Here is a 20822-nt window from a genome sequence, read left to right on the forward strand (position 1 = left end):
AAAGAAAAAATCTCATTTTTCTTCATCACTGCTAATATGAGAGTTAGCTACTTGGAAATCCTTCCAGTTTCTCCTGCCCTACTTTCTTCCCCATTCTCCAAGCTCACCTTCTCTGAGGGACTGAGGAATGCCAGAACAACCATCACCGCCAGCATGAGCTCCACAGACACCAGTAGCAGGCACATTCCCATAACATCCCCTACTCCAGACGTGCAAGAAGCAAAGACAAATCTCCCCTCCCTCAAGCCTTTGCCTCTGAGCTGGCTTTAAGACCTCTCTCATTAGCACTTCTCTTTTACTCACCTGAAGAGCTACTTCAGAAAACAGAGCACCAGCTCCTATCTCCTCCACAGCACACCCACAAAACTTAGAGCTGAGATTAAGGCCAGCTGTGGAGAATTTAAAGACTCATCTGTGCATGAGTGGCTGCTGGCAGGAACTAGGAGAAGGCAGCATCAGCTGCCCAGGTATAAAGCCTTGGTTTGCTTTTAATACAGCTTGGCTGAGGAGCTGCTAGATGACCTGAGCTGTAGGGTTATAGCCGAGGAAGTTTGTTCTTCTCTATGTTTTGTCATGCTCCTCATGTCTGCCTCTCTGCTAGACATTCCTGATGACCCACGCATTCCTCCTGTGTTGCTAGTGACCCTGTGCTCTTGGGGAGCTGCTCTCTAACCAGCTGGCTGCAGGCAGGACCAAGGCTGAGCACTGTGGTCAGGGTGCTTGCTCTATACTGCAAACTGCATTACATAGCCAGGCAGGGGGTGCTGGCTCTCCTCTGACACTTCTCCTGGGTTTCATATGCCAACTAATCGCTGGGGTATCTTTATGGCTGGTGTTGCTTCAGGAATGAGGTCCTTCTGAGATTTCTACCTGGAGACACCTGTCCACATCCCAGCTGCTGTAGAGGAGCCCTTGGGAAGCCCCTGGGAATGACCACTTACATCGATTTAATTTAATTATGGGGAGGGTTTAAAGACCTGTGGTTCAGCTCCTAATGTAGTAAATTATCATCTTGCTTATAAATTCTGTTGCACCAGTAGAAGCATTTTATGTTGCTGAAGGCTGCACTAATCACTAAAAGGCAGAAATATATCTTCCACTGAAATTTATCCGTGCACTTGAGCAGGGAATACAGATAGATCTCAACCCTCTGCATCCAGGGCTAGAATGAAATTTTCTACTTGGAACTCCCATTGTTTTTCCTTGCTTTGGCTTTCAAGCTGTTGAGGGTGGAGGGAAATGGAAGAAAAAGGGCAGATCCATATGGGTGAAGCTTGAGCTTTGTCCATCTGTTTCTGGCAGAAAGCAGCAGGGCTCTTTGTCGGGTCTCCTGTCCCTTTGTGTGTACCACCCGAGCTGTGGGTGCGTGGGGAGCACTGAGCACCTCTGCCCGTGCTGCTGCCGTTCCTTTCGGGGCTGTAACCCCCTGCTACCTGCCCTAGGCACAGGAGGTACCAGGTTGTGGTAGATGAAGGTTACAGGCAGGCATGAAGGGCACTTCTGTCATCAGACAGACATCTGCCCATTGCAGGACAGAATCAGGGAGCCTCCTCCAGCAGGCGCTGCCCTGGAGAGATTAACCCCGAAAAGGGGATGGAAAAACAGCCCTGACATGAACCTGCATTCCCTGCTAGCGAGTCTGGAGGGAAATTCAGCCGCAGGTGCAGGACCTGGTGAGTCAGGCTCCTTTTTCTCCTCTCTAATAATACCACCCCAAGAAGGGTCCCTGGGAGCTGGGACTGGGTTATGTGAGGTTGTGGGGGAGCCTGAGCAGGGGAGGTTTCCAGGAAAAAGTGGAGCTTTAATAACTCCAGAGGGCCTGGCTGTGTCTGAGCCCTGCAGGGGCTGGAGTCATGTTGGATTTGCACCTGAATAAACGAGAGGTGAGGTCCAGTTTGGATGTGGCTTATCAAGAAACACCACCCCAATAAACAGGCACATATATACATATGGGTACTGTGTCCCTGAAAGGGGAACTTTTCCAGCCCGCAGAGCTCCCGCAGAAGTCCCCACATCAGAGTTTTTCTGTTTCAGAAGAAGACAAACCAGTCAGTAAATACTGGGAAGAGCCGTGCAGGATAAATTGCTGCTGCAAAAAGAAATCCCTTCAGCCTGCAGAAGCTCTATTTATCTCCCAAAGACTTTAGTCTCCCTCTCTCCCAGGGGAACATTAATGGAGCTCGTTAGGAGTTCCCATGACAAACAAACCTTTGTCACACGCCAAGAGGACAGGCAAGTCTGCCAGCTCCCTGGTCCCCCCCTAGAGACATGAGGGGAGCTTTATGCTGTAAATGCATGTCAAGGGACAACGTGACAGTGCCACTGAGAGGCCCGTCTACATAGGGGCTATACAGCGGGGCTGCTAGCGAAGATAAGACCCTTTTCCCTTGAGGTGCCACGGGTTTGCCACCAACCTCCCTGTCTGGGGGAGAGGGCTGGAGATGGCAGCCACACTCCCGGGGCTCCATCTGTGCTCTGCATCCACAGGAGGCACCGCGGGTCTGGGCTGATGCTGCCATGTTTGCCTTCTCACCTTGTAACTCAGCTTGCTGCTATGGACAGTCCCCAGCTTTGCGTTGAGCTAATCTCAACACCCACTTTATGGAGCTGCCTTTGATGAAGACCTGGAGCAACAGCTGCCACTTGTCCCATCAGGCCTGGTCCTGCTCCCTTTGCCCGCTTGGCACTACTGTTCGTGGGAGACTGTCTTTCTTTGGTACGGTCACGCTCTTGGCAGGTTAAATTACTAAGCTATTGACTACATTCATTAGTCAGATATTGACACATCATGCTGAAGAAAATGAGGAGGACTGCTACAGTGACTGCTTTATTGCTCAGTCTGTTAAAAGAAAGTTGTTCCTTGTTTGCTTCTCCCCAAAAAGCTGAATATTCAAAAGGTCAGAAGGATGTCTCAGCATGAATCAGCCAGGAGACATATATCTAAGATCAAAGGGATTGTCAATCCAATTAACAGCCTGGGTTCCTGCAGTAGCAGGCGTTTTACGTAAAAAGTATACTCTATTCAATGTTTCATCTCCAAGTCCAGGTCTCTCTGGAAGTCTTTCTTCTCAAGTCTTTTTTCCCATCTCCCTGCTGTCACAGACATCCCTCAGCTGGTAGGAGCAGTTCTGTAACCAGGAGTGTAAATTCTCTTTTTTCTCTTCTTCCCCAGAGATACTGTCTGTCTTTTTTTTTGAGGTTAATTAAAATTACCTCATTTTCACATTGCAGCTGCCTGCCCAGATCAGAGGGAGGAAGCTCAGCATGTCGGGCTGTAGCAGAGCACCAGACTCTGGGTTTCAGACCGTAAACAAGGCATGAGCTGAGCAACCAGGAGATGAACCCCTTCCTCTGCCTGCGGATGGGGTTCCGCACTGTTGACCATACTCAGCGCTGCTTTGCAGAGCACTGCCTGCCCGGGCAGGTGGGATAGCAAATCTTTGCCTGACTGCATGTAAAGGCACCATGGGTTGATTTAAGCAAAGCAAGGGGATTAGCGCTGGGGAAGCTAGAAGGGATGCGGAAATGTTGTTGGATGTGTACAGGGGGCTGTACAAACCCCACCTTCAGGACTCTCCACCAGGCATCTGCTGCTCCAGGAGTGAGCAGGGCTGGCATGCCCACGGTCCCCTCCGTGCCAGGCTCCCCGTGGGACTGCCACGCTCTGCCCCGCTGCAGCCAGCCTCTACCACCAGCAGAAAGAATCTCCAGCCTGGAAGAAGAGCTTGCTCAGAGTGGGTTAAAGTCAGTGCGCATCACAGGTAACAACTTCTCAGCGGAAATGAAGATGGGCTATTAACACTCTGCATCAGTGCCGGTTCCTCAGGGACACCCAGGGCACCCACATTAATACCCTATCAGCGCATTAGGATTCATGTGGGCACAAGAGAGTCTGCACCAAAGGAATGAATAGTGATGAGGCCATTATTTTATTGGACTTTCTGGAAATGCCGACATTCCCCATGCAGTATTAGCATAGCCAGCAGCAGTGTTGCAGGCAGGCCAGGAGGATTCAGTGAGCTGCTGGGACCTTCAAGCACCCAAACCTCTGTAGATACAGTCCGAATACCTGCCCGATGGGAGGTGAGAAACCACTCCGGTGCTGCTGGGATACTGCATGGAGCCTCCTCTTTGGACAAGGATGGCTTGTAGGAGAGGAGAACTTGACACTACCTTTGCATTGAGGCCAATATCCCGTCCCTGATAGTGGCACCTGATGTCCCAGAGGAAGATGAGGAATACACAAAGCAAGCAAGCCCTGGCCAAATGCACAAGGTTTTCCTGTTCCTCAGCCAAGTTAATAATAGAGCAGGATTCAAACACAGAGAGCCACGTTGTATTTTAAGCTGATCCCAGTTTATTCAGGGGAGCCATTAGGCTGCACACAACAAGCTGGTTCCCTGGCCATGGGAAGGTGGGAAGGCTGCAGTCAGGCCATGCTGGTGGCAGAAAGCCCCCCCTTGCATTGCGCTCTGGTACCCTCATCTGGCTGAATCTGGAAGCTCAACCTCTCAATGGACAGGACAAATCAACCCCAAATGGGTCCTCTTCAGCTTTTAGGACAAATGTGTGGAGCTTGGGACCAGGAGTGCCTAAGCTGTCATTGGATGGGCGGGAAGGGACAAGAAATGTCCTGGAAGATGTGCCCACGGATAGACCGAGACTGTTTCTTCTCACCAGCCATCTAGAAGATTTCCAGTGCTGAACTGGAAGGCTCCTTCTGCAGCCTGTGGCAAAGAAATGGAGGTGTGGGTGGGCTTTGAGGAAAAACATCCCTCACTAGAAGGAGAAGAGCAGGAAGACAAAACAGTCTTAGAAAGGGAGGTACTGCTCAGGCAGTTGCTCCATCAGACAGCTATAGAGTGCTGAGCTAAGGGGAATTCACAGCAAAGAAAAAAACACACTTTAAAAAACATGTTTTCTTCCTTCAAAGTTATCCAGCAAGTGGTGTCCTATTAAAAGTAACCTTGGAGATGCAGCCACCAGGTTGACATGGCGTCACCCTGATTGGCTCTGCAGTTCCCAGCTGTGCCGTGGTGATGCTGCTCTGGTACATTCTGTAATTGTTAATCAGCGCTATACAGCGCGCAACCACCACAGGAATCAATGCTTAAATACGCACAGGGAAGTCTTAGCTAATGAAATGGGTGTTCATTTCTATTCTGGGGACAGGCTTGTTCTCTTGTTCCTGAGAAGCATCCTGGATTTCTCCAAGTGCTGAAGTTGAAGTGTGGCAGTTGTGATTCCCCAGCTCTGCATCTGCTGAAATCTTTCCCGTGACACATTTGGAGCGGCATCTTGGAGATAAACCTGGCTGCTTCTATCACCTTGCCAGCACTGCATTGCGTCAGAGCTACAGGGCTCAGGGGTAGCAGGAGTGTTGGCCACTATTTTTTCTGGGTGTGCATCTATTACACAAGTATGTCTTGTGAATCAATTACAAAGAGGAAGAAAATGGGGGTAAAACCAGAACCATGGGCTTCCACTGAGGTTTCAGGGCATTTGCCTCAGGAGAGCTGCTTTGCTTTCAGCCTCCCTGTGCCTGCTTTATCTCCTTTGCCCAACCCCAGTGCCTTTGTTCATCCCACTGGTGCCATGTTTTGTCCATCGCTTTTTGAGCAATCCTTTTAGCTGGGAGAAACACACCTCAGCTGCTGTGGGGGCTAAGAGGTGGAGGTTGCCCTATCCACATGGAAAGAAGCACTGATGAGGCTTCAGGACTTGGCAAGAGCATCTTGTAGACTAATGGTCCCCTCTCCCTGCAGGACCCAAAAAGAGAGGGGAGTCTGCAGGCAGAGTCAGGGCTCCAGGTGGCAGAAGAAGCAGTATGTTTGTTCGGAGCAGGATGAAAACAACACTCTTTGAAAGCTTTCCAGGGACTTGCCCTGCCAGTGTATGTTTATTAAGGGTGTCAGCTTTGGAGCTCCTCTGGCATCCATGGGTGCCACCACATGATCTGGCTCCTAGCGACAAGAAAATCCTCTCCTGTGGAGTTCCACTGTTGGTTTTTCTGACCTGTGCAATGACTGTCCCTTTTCAGTCAACCTCCCTGATCCTAGAAAAAGCATCTCTTCCTCCTGCTTCCCTCCTTCAAGTCCCCATCTAGGGGCTGTGTCTCTCTATTGTATCCCAGTCTGGTATAGATGCAGGACACTTTACTTAGCATCGTGTGGGTAGATATGCTTCAGTCTCTGGCCGGCACATTTCAGCCATCCCAGGATTGCTGCAAACTTGCCATTATTATCGCCATTGCTGTCAGTGGTGAGTTCTGAGCATCTTGCTTTGGACCTGCTCTCTCCATGCCCAAGGAGGTCCAGGTTAGCCCTTCCTGCCCCCAGCCGGGGCAGACCTCGTTGCTTAGCAAATCTGAGCCCTCTCTGTTCATAACAAGCCTGGCTCTTCCGCATTTGGGGCATGCTAATCCTTCCTGCCCTCAAGCATGCTTTAAAAATAGCACCGAGCCCCTGCGGAGCACAGCCTCAACAGCAACAGGTGCCGACCTGGAGCCACCGCGGCTGACCGGGCTGCTCGGAGCCCGCCAGCCCCCCAGCCACTGGCAAACACGGTGTAATTCCTTGTGCCGTTATCCCACGGCTCGCTGCCCGGCGCACCTGGGATGCATCAGAGGCTGGGATGCAGGCGGCAGCGTGGGAGGGCAAGCAAGGGCTCCCCCTCCTCCACCTGTCCTGCCAAAAATGACTCTGTGCCCGGCTTCCCGCGGGGCGCGGGATGTCTGTGCGACACGAGGGTTTGATTGCCAAGTGAGATTCTCAAGCTGTTTACCAAAACCACCCGGAGTTTGTACAAGGACCAGCGTGAAGTACTCAACTACAGCCACAGGATGGAGAGCTGGAAGTGCTTTTTAACTCTGGTTAGCCACAGTTTGGGGATCAAACAGTCAGATTCCATCAAAACCATCTTTTTCTCAAAAAAATGTCATTCTGATTACACTTTCATAGGGGGATCTCTGAAACATGGCAAACTTCATTTTGGATTGATGCATTCATTTTGCTTTGGTTTTGATGATAAAAGAAAACTGAAAAATTTAATTTCCTCTTCGTTTGCTTTGTCCCTGAATGCACTCGTCTAGATGATGCAGAGAGTGTTCTCATTTTTCCCCTCCCCCTCCTTCGTGTTTAAAAACAAAAAAAAATCACAAAACTTCTCCAAATGAAGGAGTGTAGGAGAAAGTGGAACAGTCTGTGGGTCAGTGCACTCCACTTAGCATTAGAAAGGGGAAGGGAAAAATGTGGCAATGGAGATGTGACTTACTTGTTTTTTAAAAAGAAACATCCGAAAAGAGTTTTCAAAGATGACAAATATTCCCTTTAAAAAAACACAGAACCTTCCCAAAAATCTGCCTTTGCAAGACTGGTGCTTGTTGTGCAATTGCTTTCTGGTTCTACAATTTTTGCACAGGTTTCTTGCAAGAAGCAGCAGCTGATGCTCTTGCCGGGCTTGCGCAGCAGTCGGGCATGTGCAGGGATGCAAACGGGAATGTGCAGTTCCCCAAAGCAGGGCACTGCTGTATTCCCTGCCCTTAGAAGCTGGCACCAGGGGCAAAATACACTTCTGTCATAGAGCCAGGTCCCCACTACTGTACTAATGCAGGGCCATTGAAAAGACTGCGGAGAGTGGCCAGGATTTGTCTGACCAAATGCAGATGTTCCAGCTGAGCTACTCCAAAGCGTTTTTGTCATCTTGGTAGAAAAACAGCCTGTCTAGAGAGGCAGTTTATCCTAGCATAGGATAGTCATAATTTCCTGATGTTTAGCTGACCTCTGCCTAACCAGGGTATACACTTAGATGCTGTTTGCTACCCCCGGGATGTCTCCTCTGCTGGCCTTTTATTCTCCTACTTAGCCCCTCTTGCCTATTTAGATCTCGAGCTCTGCAGGACCAGACTCTTTCCCACATGACTGGTGCAATACCCAGAGCCGTGGAGCTCCCTGCCTCGGTTGCCTGGTTGCTATTGCCATTGCAAACACAGTTGATAGTCATCTGCTCCCCTGGACGCCCATAGAGCCTTTCCATTGGCTTGGGTGGGCTTTGAATGAGGATTAACTCTTAAAAACACAGGCTCCCCATGCAGGCTGCAGTCAAGACTAGGAGCAAAATAGTTAATGGTTAACAACAGCATTAGATATTTTTCTACTCTTTCAGTTTCCAGTCACAACAGTCTTTAGAGAAGCAGCATTGGTAAACCAGCCTGGTGTTTGTAATGCCCGGATACTTTTTACTGTTATTTTTTGTGTTTTAATTACCATAATTTCCATTTCTGTAACACCTCTTCTTCCTGTTTTTCGTTTCCTGCTGTCAGATGACAGCCTGGTCTGTGCAGATTCACATTTTCATTATGGATTTCACTGACAGACACATACAAAAAAGAAAAGCAGACAAATAACCCAGCCCCCATCACTTCCCCAACTGATGAGGCGAAACCATTCCCCTCAGCATCTGGATTCTGCAATCAAAAGGTGACCCCTTTTATCAATTTCCATGGAGACCAAAACAGAACATCTGGGATTTAAACATTCTCCCATAATAGTAAAAATTATGGTAAATTACCAGCTTGCAGTTATTTAATCCAACATTTACTGGGATTTGTGCCTATAGAATTGAAAGCAAATGTGTCTGGGAGAGCCAGAAATCAGCTTCTGCCTCGGGAAGGCAGAGCAGCACTAGCTGGGGCTGGTGGGCCTGTCAGGAGATGCTCAGGAATAATATTGGTGCCATGGCAGCAGCACCCTTTGGGGTGGTGTCAGGCCAGGGAAGCACGAGTAGAGAAAGGGACACATCCTCCAGAATGCATATAAGGCAGGGAAAGTACCGGCTGCTTATGCCCAGCTGTGTGATTTTTGAAGGGATGCTCAGAGATGGAAGCCCATTGAATGTGGGGATGTGCCTGCAGCTGCGAGGTTCCATGGCTCTCGGGTCAGCGTGGGAACCGAGCTACCCTTGAGGACATGGTCCCTCCAATCCTCCTCCATTCTGCAGGAAAATCTGTGCCCAGAAGCAACAGGGCACTGCAGGAAGGTGTCCTACAAGGGTTGCTGGGGACTGGGAGCCCTGCTTACGTGGCAGCTAACAAAATGACCCTAAAAGTTGCAGCTGGAGCAAGTGAACATTTCTTTCCTCCTGTTTTGCTGCTGGCTGCACATGAAAAGCCCCTGACTTCTCTGTAGCCTCTGCTATTTGCCAGGTAGCATGATAGCTAGCCAGATGTGGAGTTTTTTATTAACCTGTTTACATCTGCAAGTTATGAGGCATCTCATCTGCTGCAAGAGGTGATGGTGCCAGAGCCTCAAATGAACAAACAGGTCAGAAAAAAAGGAGCAAAGAGTGAATCTGCTGCTTGGTGCGGGTGGAAAGGAGTCGTCTGATTCCTGGAAGGATTAAAATGACTCGTAAAATAGCCCCATTCAGACAGCAGCATTTGCGAGCGCTGACATCTTAGCTTAACAAGGTTCTTTACCAGCCGTCTGAGAAAGCAATTTTACATGCTGCTCTCAAGAGGTTATGTTGCCATAATTCATGTTCATACCTCTAACCATGAAAGGATGAAGAAAAGGTTTACTGCAGTTATGTGCTGCAATAATCTCCTCACAGCTCTTTTCTCCAGATTGCTTTAAAGCTTTAGGAACTTTAGAAAGATACTTGGACACATCCTGGGATGTCTGGAGGCAGTGAGGTTGTGTGTACTCTTGGCAAATAAGGCTCACAGTTTATCCAGTCCCAAAACCCAGGGCTGACCCCAGAGCTCAGTAAATCCAGATACAAAGTCTGGGAGATGGAAAAAAAATCCATCCTGTTAGCTTGCTGGAGGCCTGCAAAGGTTAGACAAGCCTCTTTAATGTGGATGGGTAGGTGCTTGGGTCTGCATGTAGCTGGCACACAAGTGTCTGAGCTATAAATGGCTTTGGAAATGTCCTTAGAAAGTGGTGATGAGAGATGCTGAGTTTTTGTGGTTCATGGTCACACTAAAAAGTGGAGGTATGGCACTGTGGAAACCTGCATACAGTTATGCAGCAGTTCAAGGCTGTCTCTATTCCTTGGTAAAAGAGATATCAAATTCCCCTGATATCTCCGCATGCAGGTCCCACCAGAGGACCGGTCCCCAGGCTGTGAGGACCTGCAGCATGGATGCTGCCTAAAGCCCCGTGCTCACTGGCAGCCAGAGAACAGGCTGCTGACAGACGCAGAGCACAACCACTGCCTTGAACATCTTTATGTATTAGGGCACTCCAGGCCCTCCAATGTTTTAAATTGGGATGATTAATTGTCTAATCATGAATTCTGTTGGAAATGTGTCATTTTGATTCTTTCGTTGTTTGGAGACCAAATTCTTCCCCTGACAATTGCTTCTGAAAAGCTGTAACGTTGTCACTGCCACCCTGCCCCAAGTCACCGGGGAGAACAGCTGGGGACTGAGAGGAGGAATTAAGGAGCTTCTGATCTGAAGTTTGGGCAAAGAACCAGCCCTCGAGACCACGCACTGCCACATAGGAGACTCCAGATTCCTCTGTTGTCATCCTGTGAAACACTTGGGAGGCTCAGCACCCTCTTTCATCTGTCTTTTTTTCTCCTCCTTGGTTTCTTTGACCTGTCCTCCTCCTGCTCTGCTCCACAAGACCTGCAGGATTGGTACGTACAGAGACTGCCTTGCTGTTGCCCAGCTCCTCTCTAGCCTTGTCCCACAGCCCCATTCCCACCGAGCCTGGAGATATTGCAACCCATTACCCATCTGCATCAGCAAGCTTCGTGGAGAGGCCCTGCAACCTGCTCTGATGCACTTCATGTTTTGATTTCCCCTGGTTATTCTGCCTGCATTCGACCTCTCCCCCAGGTAGCCCCAGCACGTCCCCACGAGCTGACATCCACAAGAGCACGGCAACTTTCTGCTCTCACCATCCAGGTGCAGTCCCTTGCTCTGGCACCACTTGATGAATAGCATAAAAAAGAAGAGTGGGAAGAGGAGTACTTTTCATTCTTTATTTGTAGGAACAATTTGTTCGGTGAGAAGAACAGAGCTCTTACAACCACAATGGTGCTCCAGCCGAGTGCTGTACACAAAGACTCCCCAAGCAAGCGCTCCACGTGTGCTGAGCCTGCTGAGCCCCCGTGCTGCTCGCGGGGCGCGGGGCTCCCTCCGTGCGGAGCTGCGGCTCTGGCTCATGGATACGATTTCCAGGCAGGACAGACCACAGCTCCCTGCCACAGTACAGACCTCTGCCCCCCACCAATCCCCGGTACGGCTGCAGGGGCAATACTGGAGCATCACCCACCTCCGTTGCTCAGCTTGGGCTTTGCTGAGATGGAGACTTTGTTGTGTAACGTGCCTAGCAGGCATTCACTCCCCGCAGGGTATGAGTGCTCACTGCCAACGCCGGTCCGCTTTCAGACAAATGTCTGTGTCTGCCCCTTTCCTGCACCCCATGTGCTTTGCAATGAGGGAGAGAGCAGCTCCACAGCCGCCGGGGAGAGCAGGCATTGCCAGAGGTCCTGGCTACTCTGCTGGTGGGTACGGATCCCTGACAAACTCTGCACGGCTGAATTAACAAACAGGCTCATTCTGTGCTGAACTACGGGAAGGACGGGGAATGGCAGTGATCAGGGAGCCAGAGAGGTTCTTGGAGGAGGGAAGAGGAGCACAGGTCAAGTGGTAGAGCCTGACCAGGACATAATGAGCAGCAGGTATTTGAAGAACATCACTAGGAATAATGGAATGAAGTTTTCAGGAGGAAATGCAGGTGGAATACTAATAGCAGCTCCTGACTTGGACTACAGAGCAATCTCCCAAAGGACAGCACAATAACCCTGGTGTCAGGGCATTTAAAAATAGACCCAGCACACCACTGGTAAATGTAACACATGGAACAAGCCTGAAGGGTCATAGGCAGATGGATTTGTAATACATTGCTTCTATCTCCAACTCTTACAACTCTGCAAGGAAGCAATCAGCAGTAAGCAGGTCACTGCTTTTGGGCCATGCTGGCACATTATCAGAGCAAGTGTATCCATTTCACTTACTGCAACCTGCTCTTGCACATGAGAGGATTTGTGAGAAAAAGAACTACAATGATCCCATGCTTGTCTCTAACCTGAAAACTAATCCCAAGGGCAGTGTTTCCAGTACATAATAAGTGACTAGAGCCAGCCAGGAATCTTCTGAGGAACAGGTTTTGGTTGGGAAATATTTCCATTCAGCAGCCACACAGGTTTGGACAAAGCCTTGGTGGGGCATCTCAGAGGGAAGGGTATGGGAGAAGCCAGGCTCCCCTGGAGCAGCCAGGAGCCCTGCCAAGAGATGCCTGGGTGCCCCGGATCCCTCCTGAGTGTGGGAGCTGTGGGAGAGCGGCAGGGCACAGGAGAGCCGTTCTCTAAACGGTTCCCCTCTGCACTGGAACACACAGGCTTTCCATAAAATGGGATACCTGACCATGAGCGGATGCTGCTGGTGTGCCAGGTTTTTTAGCAAAATGGGTAGGAACAGCCAAGGCTGAGCATGAACCATTACAGCACAGCTACAGCATTGTCTAGAGAGGCTCATGTCTGCCAGTCTCCAACTGGCTGTGTTAAATAGGTCTGTACATGGTTATCTCTTCTGGACCGAGCAGAAAAGACTGCCGGGTATTAAACCTCTGTGAGCACGCTGGTGGAAACCTGCCCTGGCTGGGTGTACGGCCCCCTGCCAGTGTCCAAAGCCAGGATGTACGCATAGTAAGTTTGCTTCATTGCAGCTGAGAGCGCTGGCAGGACAGGGTCTGGGCAAGCAACTTGCAGAGAGATACATACCCTGGGCAAGCACAGCTGCACAGAGAAAATCTGTCTAGAGGGGCTCTGCAGAGCTTATGCAGCCTACAGCTGTCCTGCTCCCCTTCCCAACAAGGGTTTGCCCAGCCTGTTCTTAATTCTCAAAAGATCAAAATTGCATGCTCACCCCAGGGAAAGTATTTCTGGGTTAACTGCAGCCTTTTCTTCCTGCCTCATAGGCACACCCCATGTGCGTGCCCAGATCCGGCCGGCTCAAGGCATTCACCTGCCCCTTCACCTGCTCCCATCACGCAGACACAGCACGCGCTCCCTCTCTCCGTCCTCTCTCGGCTGCGGATGTTTGTGGGGAGGGTGCTCTGTTAGCAGCTTTGCATCAAGCAGCAAGAAAATAAATAAATAAATACAATTGCACATGAGGGAAGGATTTTTGTAGCTGGAAGCCCGAGAGAGAAGTTCTGAGATGGGGCTCCCGGCACAGTTCGGTACCGGCACGTTTCGCCCAGGCCTCCGGGAGCAGCTCGGTGAAGAGGGAGCTGCAGCCCCCCAGCTGGGCATGACAGTCTGCAGCTGGGACACCACCTGCAATTAAAAGGTGCACATTTTCCTCTAGTTTTGAATGAGTTTTTCCTACAATTTCCTGTCTAAGCCTCCGTCACTCCCTCCATCTCCGTCTCTTTCTCTGCTGAATGAGATTTTTAAAATCCATGATGCAGGAGCTGAGCGTGCAGCCTGCCAGCATGCTCATTTCCACAGCTACAGGAGAGGAACGGATGCTCTATAATGTTTTGGGGCTCGGGTGTTAAAACTCAGCTCCCAAGTGTGGCTTGTTGAGCTAGCATGTGACTGCTTGCAAGTAAAAGAATTGCCAGGCTCAAGCCTTTCTGCCATCTGAAATCCAGGCATTGCAGTTGCAGATTTGTTGGCATAAGGAGCAAACGAAGGCCACATTTACATCTGCACTGTGCAAAGTCAGCCCCGTCTAGCAACAGCACTGCACTGGGCAGCATAGCCGTGGACTGGGCAGGGTTTGCCCTGTACTAATACTTCTGGTTGTTTGTGAGGGTCTGTGCCCCACACGCAGTACCCATAGGCCTAGAGAGAAAAAGAGGTAGACAGAGAAGACACCAGAAGGAGAAACAAGCACAGAATAAATCAAAGCAATCTTCCACACTCCTTCTCTCTCAGTCTTGGTCAGATTCCTGTTTCATCTGGAGCCCCGGCCAGCACGTGGACAGGCAGCTGTGGGCACGTCCTGCCGGTCTTCTGACCCGACCGTAAGGCAGTGACCTTGCTGTGCCTCTTCCAGACCAGCCACTGGAGACGGCCACGTGGTCCTGATACCCCCTTCCCTTTTTCAAAGTGCTTTCCAAGGATGCTGTGCCAGGGAAACCCCTCAGCACCTTTTGTGGTGGTTTGGATGTTCACCTCCTTCAGTTCACAGGGCTCCTGTAGCTTCTTTCCAGAGCCAGTTTCCTATGCAGTGACTCCTGCAAAGTGCCTCTCTTAGTGCCGGTCCCCCATCTGTGTCCTCCAATGCTTGAAGTGCTAGTAGAGCCTTTCCTGGTCCTCTGGTTATGCTTCATCAGCTTCTCCTTCATGCAATACATGATGGGCTATGGGTTGGGATGAAGACGTTTGCCAAGGCAATCACTTCCCACAGCATCCCCAGGCTCAGAGAAGCAATGCCATGTTCCCACTCAATCTCTTCAGAGCCCTCATGAGCTCAGGATGGTGAGGAAGAGAGGTCAGCCCATTCAGCTCTCAACCATTCCTGGACACCCAGGGATCTCTGTGGGACAGAGTAAGAAAGAAAAGAAAAAAAAAAAGCATCAGTTTAGCACGGTAGAGGTTGGGGTACAGGAGGGATTCAGACGCTGAAGCCAGGAGAGAGATTACATTTCCCCAGGACTCGTTGGTCCTGCCTGGTGTACACCGTGTCCACTGGCTCTATTTTCGCCTTCAGGCACCCTCCCCAGCTGCTGTTGAACACCCCCTCGAAGGCATCAGTGGATGAATGAGCACCAGGAGCAGCCCACTCTCTCCATGCCGGGTGGGCAGAGCTGGGCTCTGGCTCTTCCCTGCCCATAACTGCCACCGTGCGCTGATGCTGCACCTCCTGGAGGTGGGTAGCTTCAGCCCCCATGGTTTGCAGTAATGTTTCTACAGTGCTGTTGCACTCCTGAGCTGTGTGAGATGATCGACCAAGCCATTTGGCAGGGGTTGCACCTGGGTGCTTTAGTAGCAGTAGCTACAAAAAAGGAAAGCTTCTTTGCATGAAATAATCTAAATAAACAGATGCATCTCTACATATACACTCAGGTCAGCTGCCCAGGAGATGAGAACACATTTTCTTCTGGTTTTAATGTCTGAATCTACAAAAGGGAAGAAACAGGGCTTTTTCTTGATTGTGGAGATACTCAAATGACAGACATGTTAGATGGAAAAATGGGAAATTAATCTTGAGATAGAGAAAGGAACAAGTACTGGATATGATTGTACTTCTATTTATTTGAAAGTGATATTTTAAGAAGTACATGTCAAAGATTATGGTTTGTGCATGTGTGGGGAGAAAGCAGCATTTAAAACCAGAATGGATCTGCAGAAAGGAAAAAGCCGTATCTGTTCTTTGGGAACACAATGCCTCTCAGAAGAATTCTGGGTATCCAAAATGAAGTTGTATTTCTTGTGCAAATCAAAGATGAAGTTCCAACATGAGAGAGATGATTTGCAACAGTGTCAGTTGCCAGCATCTCTTTAAAAACACTACTCACACTCCATCTGCCCTGCAAAGTGTGTCTGTCCCTCCACCCTCCCTCCCTCCCTCCCTCCCTTCCTTCCTTCCTCCCTCTTTCCCTCTTTCCTTTCCTTCCTTCCTTCTTTCCTTCCTCCCTCCTTCCTTTCCTTCCTTCCTTCCTTCCTTCCTTTGGAAACACACACAGCCCAAGTCTGTACCACACCTTATTGCCAAGAAGGATTCTACTTTGCACAAAAGAAGGAAGAAAAGTCTTTCACCTTTTGTGTTTCCTCCTCCTAAAAAAAAAAACCCCTGCGGACTGCAGTTACTTCTGCTGGTGCAGCCTGTGCAGTGAAGTGTGGGCTGGGGCTGGCAATCATTAAACACCAAGCTAAGGAGAAACTGATTTGCTAAATCAGCTGGATTTAGATGATTTGGACATGTTAATCACTACTGTTTAGTTTTCTACATGGGGCAGTGTGGGCTATCAGAACCTAAAGGCACCACAACTGTAGCCCAGAAATCTTGTAGATCAGGAGCTCTTTAGAAAATCCCTGAGATTTCCCATGTGGAATAATAGCAGCTCCATAACTCCAGCAGTTTCCACAGGCAAGAGCCCCACAGTCATGCAGCATGGGACGGAAGACTGACAGTTTAAACAGGGAGGAAAACTATACCCAAATATGAAGTAACGACAATGAAATCAGTGACTTTCTGCAATGCGGTATGCTAAGCATGCTGGAGTTGTTCCAGAACAAAACTGGAATCTCTGAGTGAAGCTTCTCTGCCCTTTTTCATCAGCTTGAAGCCAAAGGGCTCTTCTTCGGCTATCCTATAGATGGAGCTTGTAAGCTTACAAGGAAACTTGAACCGTGCTGTAAGCTCCTAGAGCAAAGCCACTGTCACAGAGAGTTCAAATGGGAAGGAGGAGGGAATTCTCTAAACAAATTGCACGTATGCATTCAGGAAAGAGAGCCATGAAGCAGAGCAAGGTTATGTTTCTGACTCTGCATCCCTCAGCCACTGTGATTTAATTGCCTTCTTTCCTAATTGGAAAAAGCTTTGCTCTTTGCAGTGGTGCTAACCACCCTCATCCCTCACAGGCCAGTCCCCGAGGTCCTGACTTAGTTCTTCCTAGGAACCCAAAAGAAGTCAATGTTTCTTGATATCTGGATATTTTATGACATGGTTATTATAATAGTGACTTTCTGGTATTCCAAATCCAAGCCACACACATGAGTTTTGATAGGAGACAGCAGTCCAATGTCCTCTTCCTGCTGCCCCATTGGATGAGCTTCACATTCAAGCTCCAGTTTCTATGGCAATAATCACAGTTTTGTTTCATGACTGGTAAACTCTGCTGCTCCCTGCCAGCGAACGCACCAGCTGAGTTATTCATCACTAGTGAGAACAAAACGGGTGGGAAAACTTGGGACCATGCTTCCTTAGCTCTCATTTCATCTCCACGGGGCCACCTTCCAGCTGAGCGTGTGGAGAAGGTGATGAGTGTGAGCGAGGTACCTCCAAGCTGCTGTGGGTCACAGGTTCAGCCTGGGCTGCCAAAACCCACGTCTGGGGCTTGGAGCAGCCATCCGTCCCCATGGCTGTACAGCATGGATGTGGGAACCATTTTGTACACCCAGCTGGGGTACCTTGGGGCCGGAACATGGAGAACGGTTTTATTTCTCCTGTCTGTCAATGATAGTTGTGGCTGGACCCTTGGATAAGGAGTGGAAAAGGAAGGACTGCAGTTCTCCTCTGATTTCTGAGGTTCTCCTGCTGCCTCCCACCTCTGCCAGCATGGGGGAGGCTGAGATAGGTAAAGCATGGCCTCAGCTTTTTTAAAAAAAGAAAGAAGGTGAGGGCTTAGTTCCCTGGGACACCCATGGCCTCGTTTTTCTCCGTGGCACCTCCAGGCTACCTGGTGGTTCACAGGGACCCCGTTTCAACTCACTGGCTTTAAAGCAATTATGCTACACATGGCTGCATTTCATTGTCTGCAAACCGAGCCACTCAGAGCAAACGTGTGCTATTAAAAAAGAAAGTCACTTAGGAACAATTAAGAGATTGGCCAGACGCCAACAGAAGAGGAGTGTCAATCAGCTTGTCTACACTGGCTTTAATGGAGCAAGGCTGATGGACTCTGAGGCAATCACTGGGCTCTCTAACTTCCTAAAGAGCGGCCACCAGAAGTCCAGGCCCTCCTTGCCATAGTCTCTTTAAACAGCAAGGTTGTTTGGGAAGCCTTACAGCTTCAAGAAGAAATACCCACTTCTCATCTCCTTCTGCTTAAATCCACAGTCTGGAGGCTGAAGCCACAGCAGAGCAGAGAGAGGGGCCAGCACCCCTTTTACAGCCAAGCTTTCACTTCTAGCCCTTTAGAGACAAGGTGGGAAAATCTAGAGAAACAAGTGAGTAAGGATTAACACCCTGAATGCTGCCAGCACAGAATGCCTACAACAACTGCTTGTGTCCTCTCAGAGGAGAAAAGTGCAGCCAGCATTCCCACTCCTCCAGACTAGCTCAGCACCAGTTACAAGGGCAGTTCCCCCATGTGCCCCTCTGTCTTCAGCTAGGACCACCAGTTCGTCCACGGACCCCTGCCTGGTGTTCCTCAGGGTATGAGGGTACCACTGCCTTGCTCTCCATCATCATCATCATCACAACACAAACCAAATGGTCAGATTCATCCCTATATGACTCTCCTGGAATAGTGATAGGCAATGGGACTAATCACTTTACACACGACCATTGGTTTATCCTTCCTTTTCATTAATGACCTACCACATGGAGCTCTTTGAGACCCAAACTGTGGTGAAGGTACAACTCATTTCCGTCAACTTAATGCCAGCAAAATCCATGGAGTTGCTCTCCATCATCACCACTGTATCCCAGAGCAAACCCTGGCCTGCTGTTCAGTAACACAGTGCTAGGACATGCTGAGCCCAACTACTTTTGCTCTTGTTCTGGTGTAAATCAGCAGCGATGTTCTGAAGTTAAGGGAGTCTAACTGTCCTTTACACTGCTGTTACGGCGCTGACGTCAGTGGAGCGATTTCAGATTTATGCTAGTGTTATTGAGAAAGGAATTAGACCTAATTGATTTACACCACTGTAAAACTGATGTGCATGGGGAACTGGGTTTGCAGCACACAGCCTTGTCCAGGCACTGATAGAAGACAGGGCTAGCTACCCAAATAACGGCATAATCTGAAGAATTCTTCTTTATGGTCTCCGAATGTGTGTGCGCACGTAGGAAGGAGGTTTGGAAGATGGCAATTAAAATAAACAGCAGATCACTTATCCTAAACATCTGCCTCGTAAAAGCAGAAAATCAGATGTTGTCCTGGAACGCATGCTATTTGCTGCTCCGAGTAACTCAGAGGGAGCACAGCTCGCCTGACCTCTTCCAACATTTCCTCTGCCCTGAGATCTGAATTCCTCAGGGTTCACAAGTCAAAATATAATATTCAAAACAGAAGTCGGCTGAAGAAACCTTGCAGCCTCTCTTCTTGACCATGCCTGTTCACCTGTGGGAAGCTTGGATTTGCTCAGCAGACAAACACGATGAAAGGGATGGACCACCCACATCCCACAAAGCAAGAGATGTGTGGAGACAGGCCACATGCATCCATCTTGCTAACTACGTAGCCAGCTGGATATTACTAATTTACATTCCCTTATTTTGTTTCAGTACAGCCCTAGAAGAGGTGGAAGACTAATGATGAACTCACTTTTGGTCATTAGTCATAATACATCCCAGGCTCAAGGGCAGCCATTCTGCAGGGTGAAGATCTGATGAGAAAGTAAAAATGCCCTTTTCAATCAATGGGAATCAGCTATTGCCCAAACAGTCACAGTCGGACTTTGAAATGCCCCTCAAGGGACATTTCCCAAGGGCTCAAGGAAAGGATGAAGAGGGAAAAAATTCCCTCCCTGGCCCTCAGCTGTAGATTGGCAGTAGATTGTCTTAGAGGTTTGCTAAATTGTTTTGCAAATCTTAGAAGATTTGCTTCACTTAATTTGAGACATGTACACTGTGGAAATCTCCGTCTGAGCTAGTCGTCCAGAGAAATGGGCTCCTAGAGGAGCCTCAGACTAATGTAGCTGTCTCTAAGGCAGCTGAGCAGCTCTTCCCCTAAGCACCAGCTGGATTCAGGGTGAAGTGAGGGCAGAGCAAAACAGGGTTTCACTCTATAGCCTTCCTGCACTCCAGGCGAACAAGACAGTCTGTCAGCCTTGCATTACACAGTCTCTGCATCTAAATGGGGGTCTTCCAACCTAGTAAAGATTGGCACAGATTGTCTACAAATTCTCCCGTCTTTCCTTTCCTGCCTCTTCAATCTCTCATTGGAAACTCTTGCTATTTTATCATGTTTCAACAACCTGTCATCTACCATTTGCCAACAATTCTTCCTATAACCTTTAAATAGCATATGTTAAAAGTGCAGGGTGTAAAAAGAATCCTAGGGTACAACAACATGAAATGAACCATCAGTTGCTTCTTTACAGACCAAGGTAAAAGAAGAACCAGTTAATGCATGATAAGAAGCCAAGATGTAACATAAGGGCACAAGGAACACCAGAGCGTACCAATCCCAGAATTAGGCTACTTTATGACCATAGTTACTTAAGAAAGGAAAAAATTACATCTCAGTCCTTTTAGTTTGCTGTAACCCAAACCTGTGCTTGAGGGCATGTCCATACTTGGCTGTACGAGGTGATGTTCTGGGTGACACGTGGTGGTGCTACTTGTTTTGTTGTAGGGCTCTGACACAGCATCTTTACTCCAGAGAGTTCATCCATGACTCCTAGGTACAAGTCACAGCTTCAGGAATGCCTGGCAGTGCCTCTGAACACTTTATAATGCATCCATCAGCTCAGGGGTAGTATTTCTTCCCCGTCATTCTCCCCTGCACCAGTCTGTGCTTATTTTACACTCCTTCCCCATGAGCTCTCCTATTGGACAGGGATCCAGCAGCCAATGCAACAAAGCCAAACTTTGACACTACTTCCCAGTTAATATCAGTTCTTAGCACATGTCCAGCTTGCTCCCCACTAGCCAGGCACCGATTTAACTTCACATCTCCACTTGTTGGTTGTGGTATCAAACTTCTCAGAAGACCTAAGTCCTCTGTCCTTTATCACCAGTTGAAGAACACAGATCTCCCACCACCAGGATATCACTCGAATCTGCCAGGGTCTTGGTGAAGATCACCACCTCTTAAATGGATGGCAGTCCCATCACTAAATCCCAAACCTGGATCTTCATTTACTTTGCTGAGAAATAATGTCCTCATCAAATTCTAGGTTTG

General features: G+C 49.0%; 1 protein-coding gene across 1 annotated transcript in view; it reads right to left on the minus strand.

The window, feature by feature from the left end:
- Nucleotides 1-10979: 10979 nt before the first annotated feature.
- Nucleotides 10980-20822, minus strand: part of ADRB2 (adrenoceptor beta 2) — a 38085-nt gene continuing 28242 nt past the window's right edge. Inside the window, exon 2 of the mRNA XM_029998261.2 lies at nt 10980-14563. Within this exon, the coding sequence (XP_029854121.1) occupies nt 14529-14563 (35 nt within the window). The 3' untranslated portion in view covers nt 10980-14528. The remainder of the gene's footprint in view (nt 14564-20822) is intronic.

Source organism: Aquila chrysaetos, chromosome 22 (genome assembly GCF_900496995.4).
Source record: "Aquila chrysaetos chrysaetos chromosome 22, bAquChr1.4, whole genome shotgun sequence".
Lineage (NCBI taxonomy): Eukaryota > Metazoa > Chordata > Aves > Accipitriformes > Accipitridae > Aquila > Aquila chrysaetos.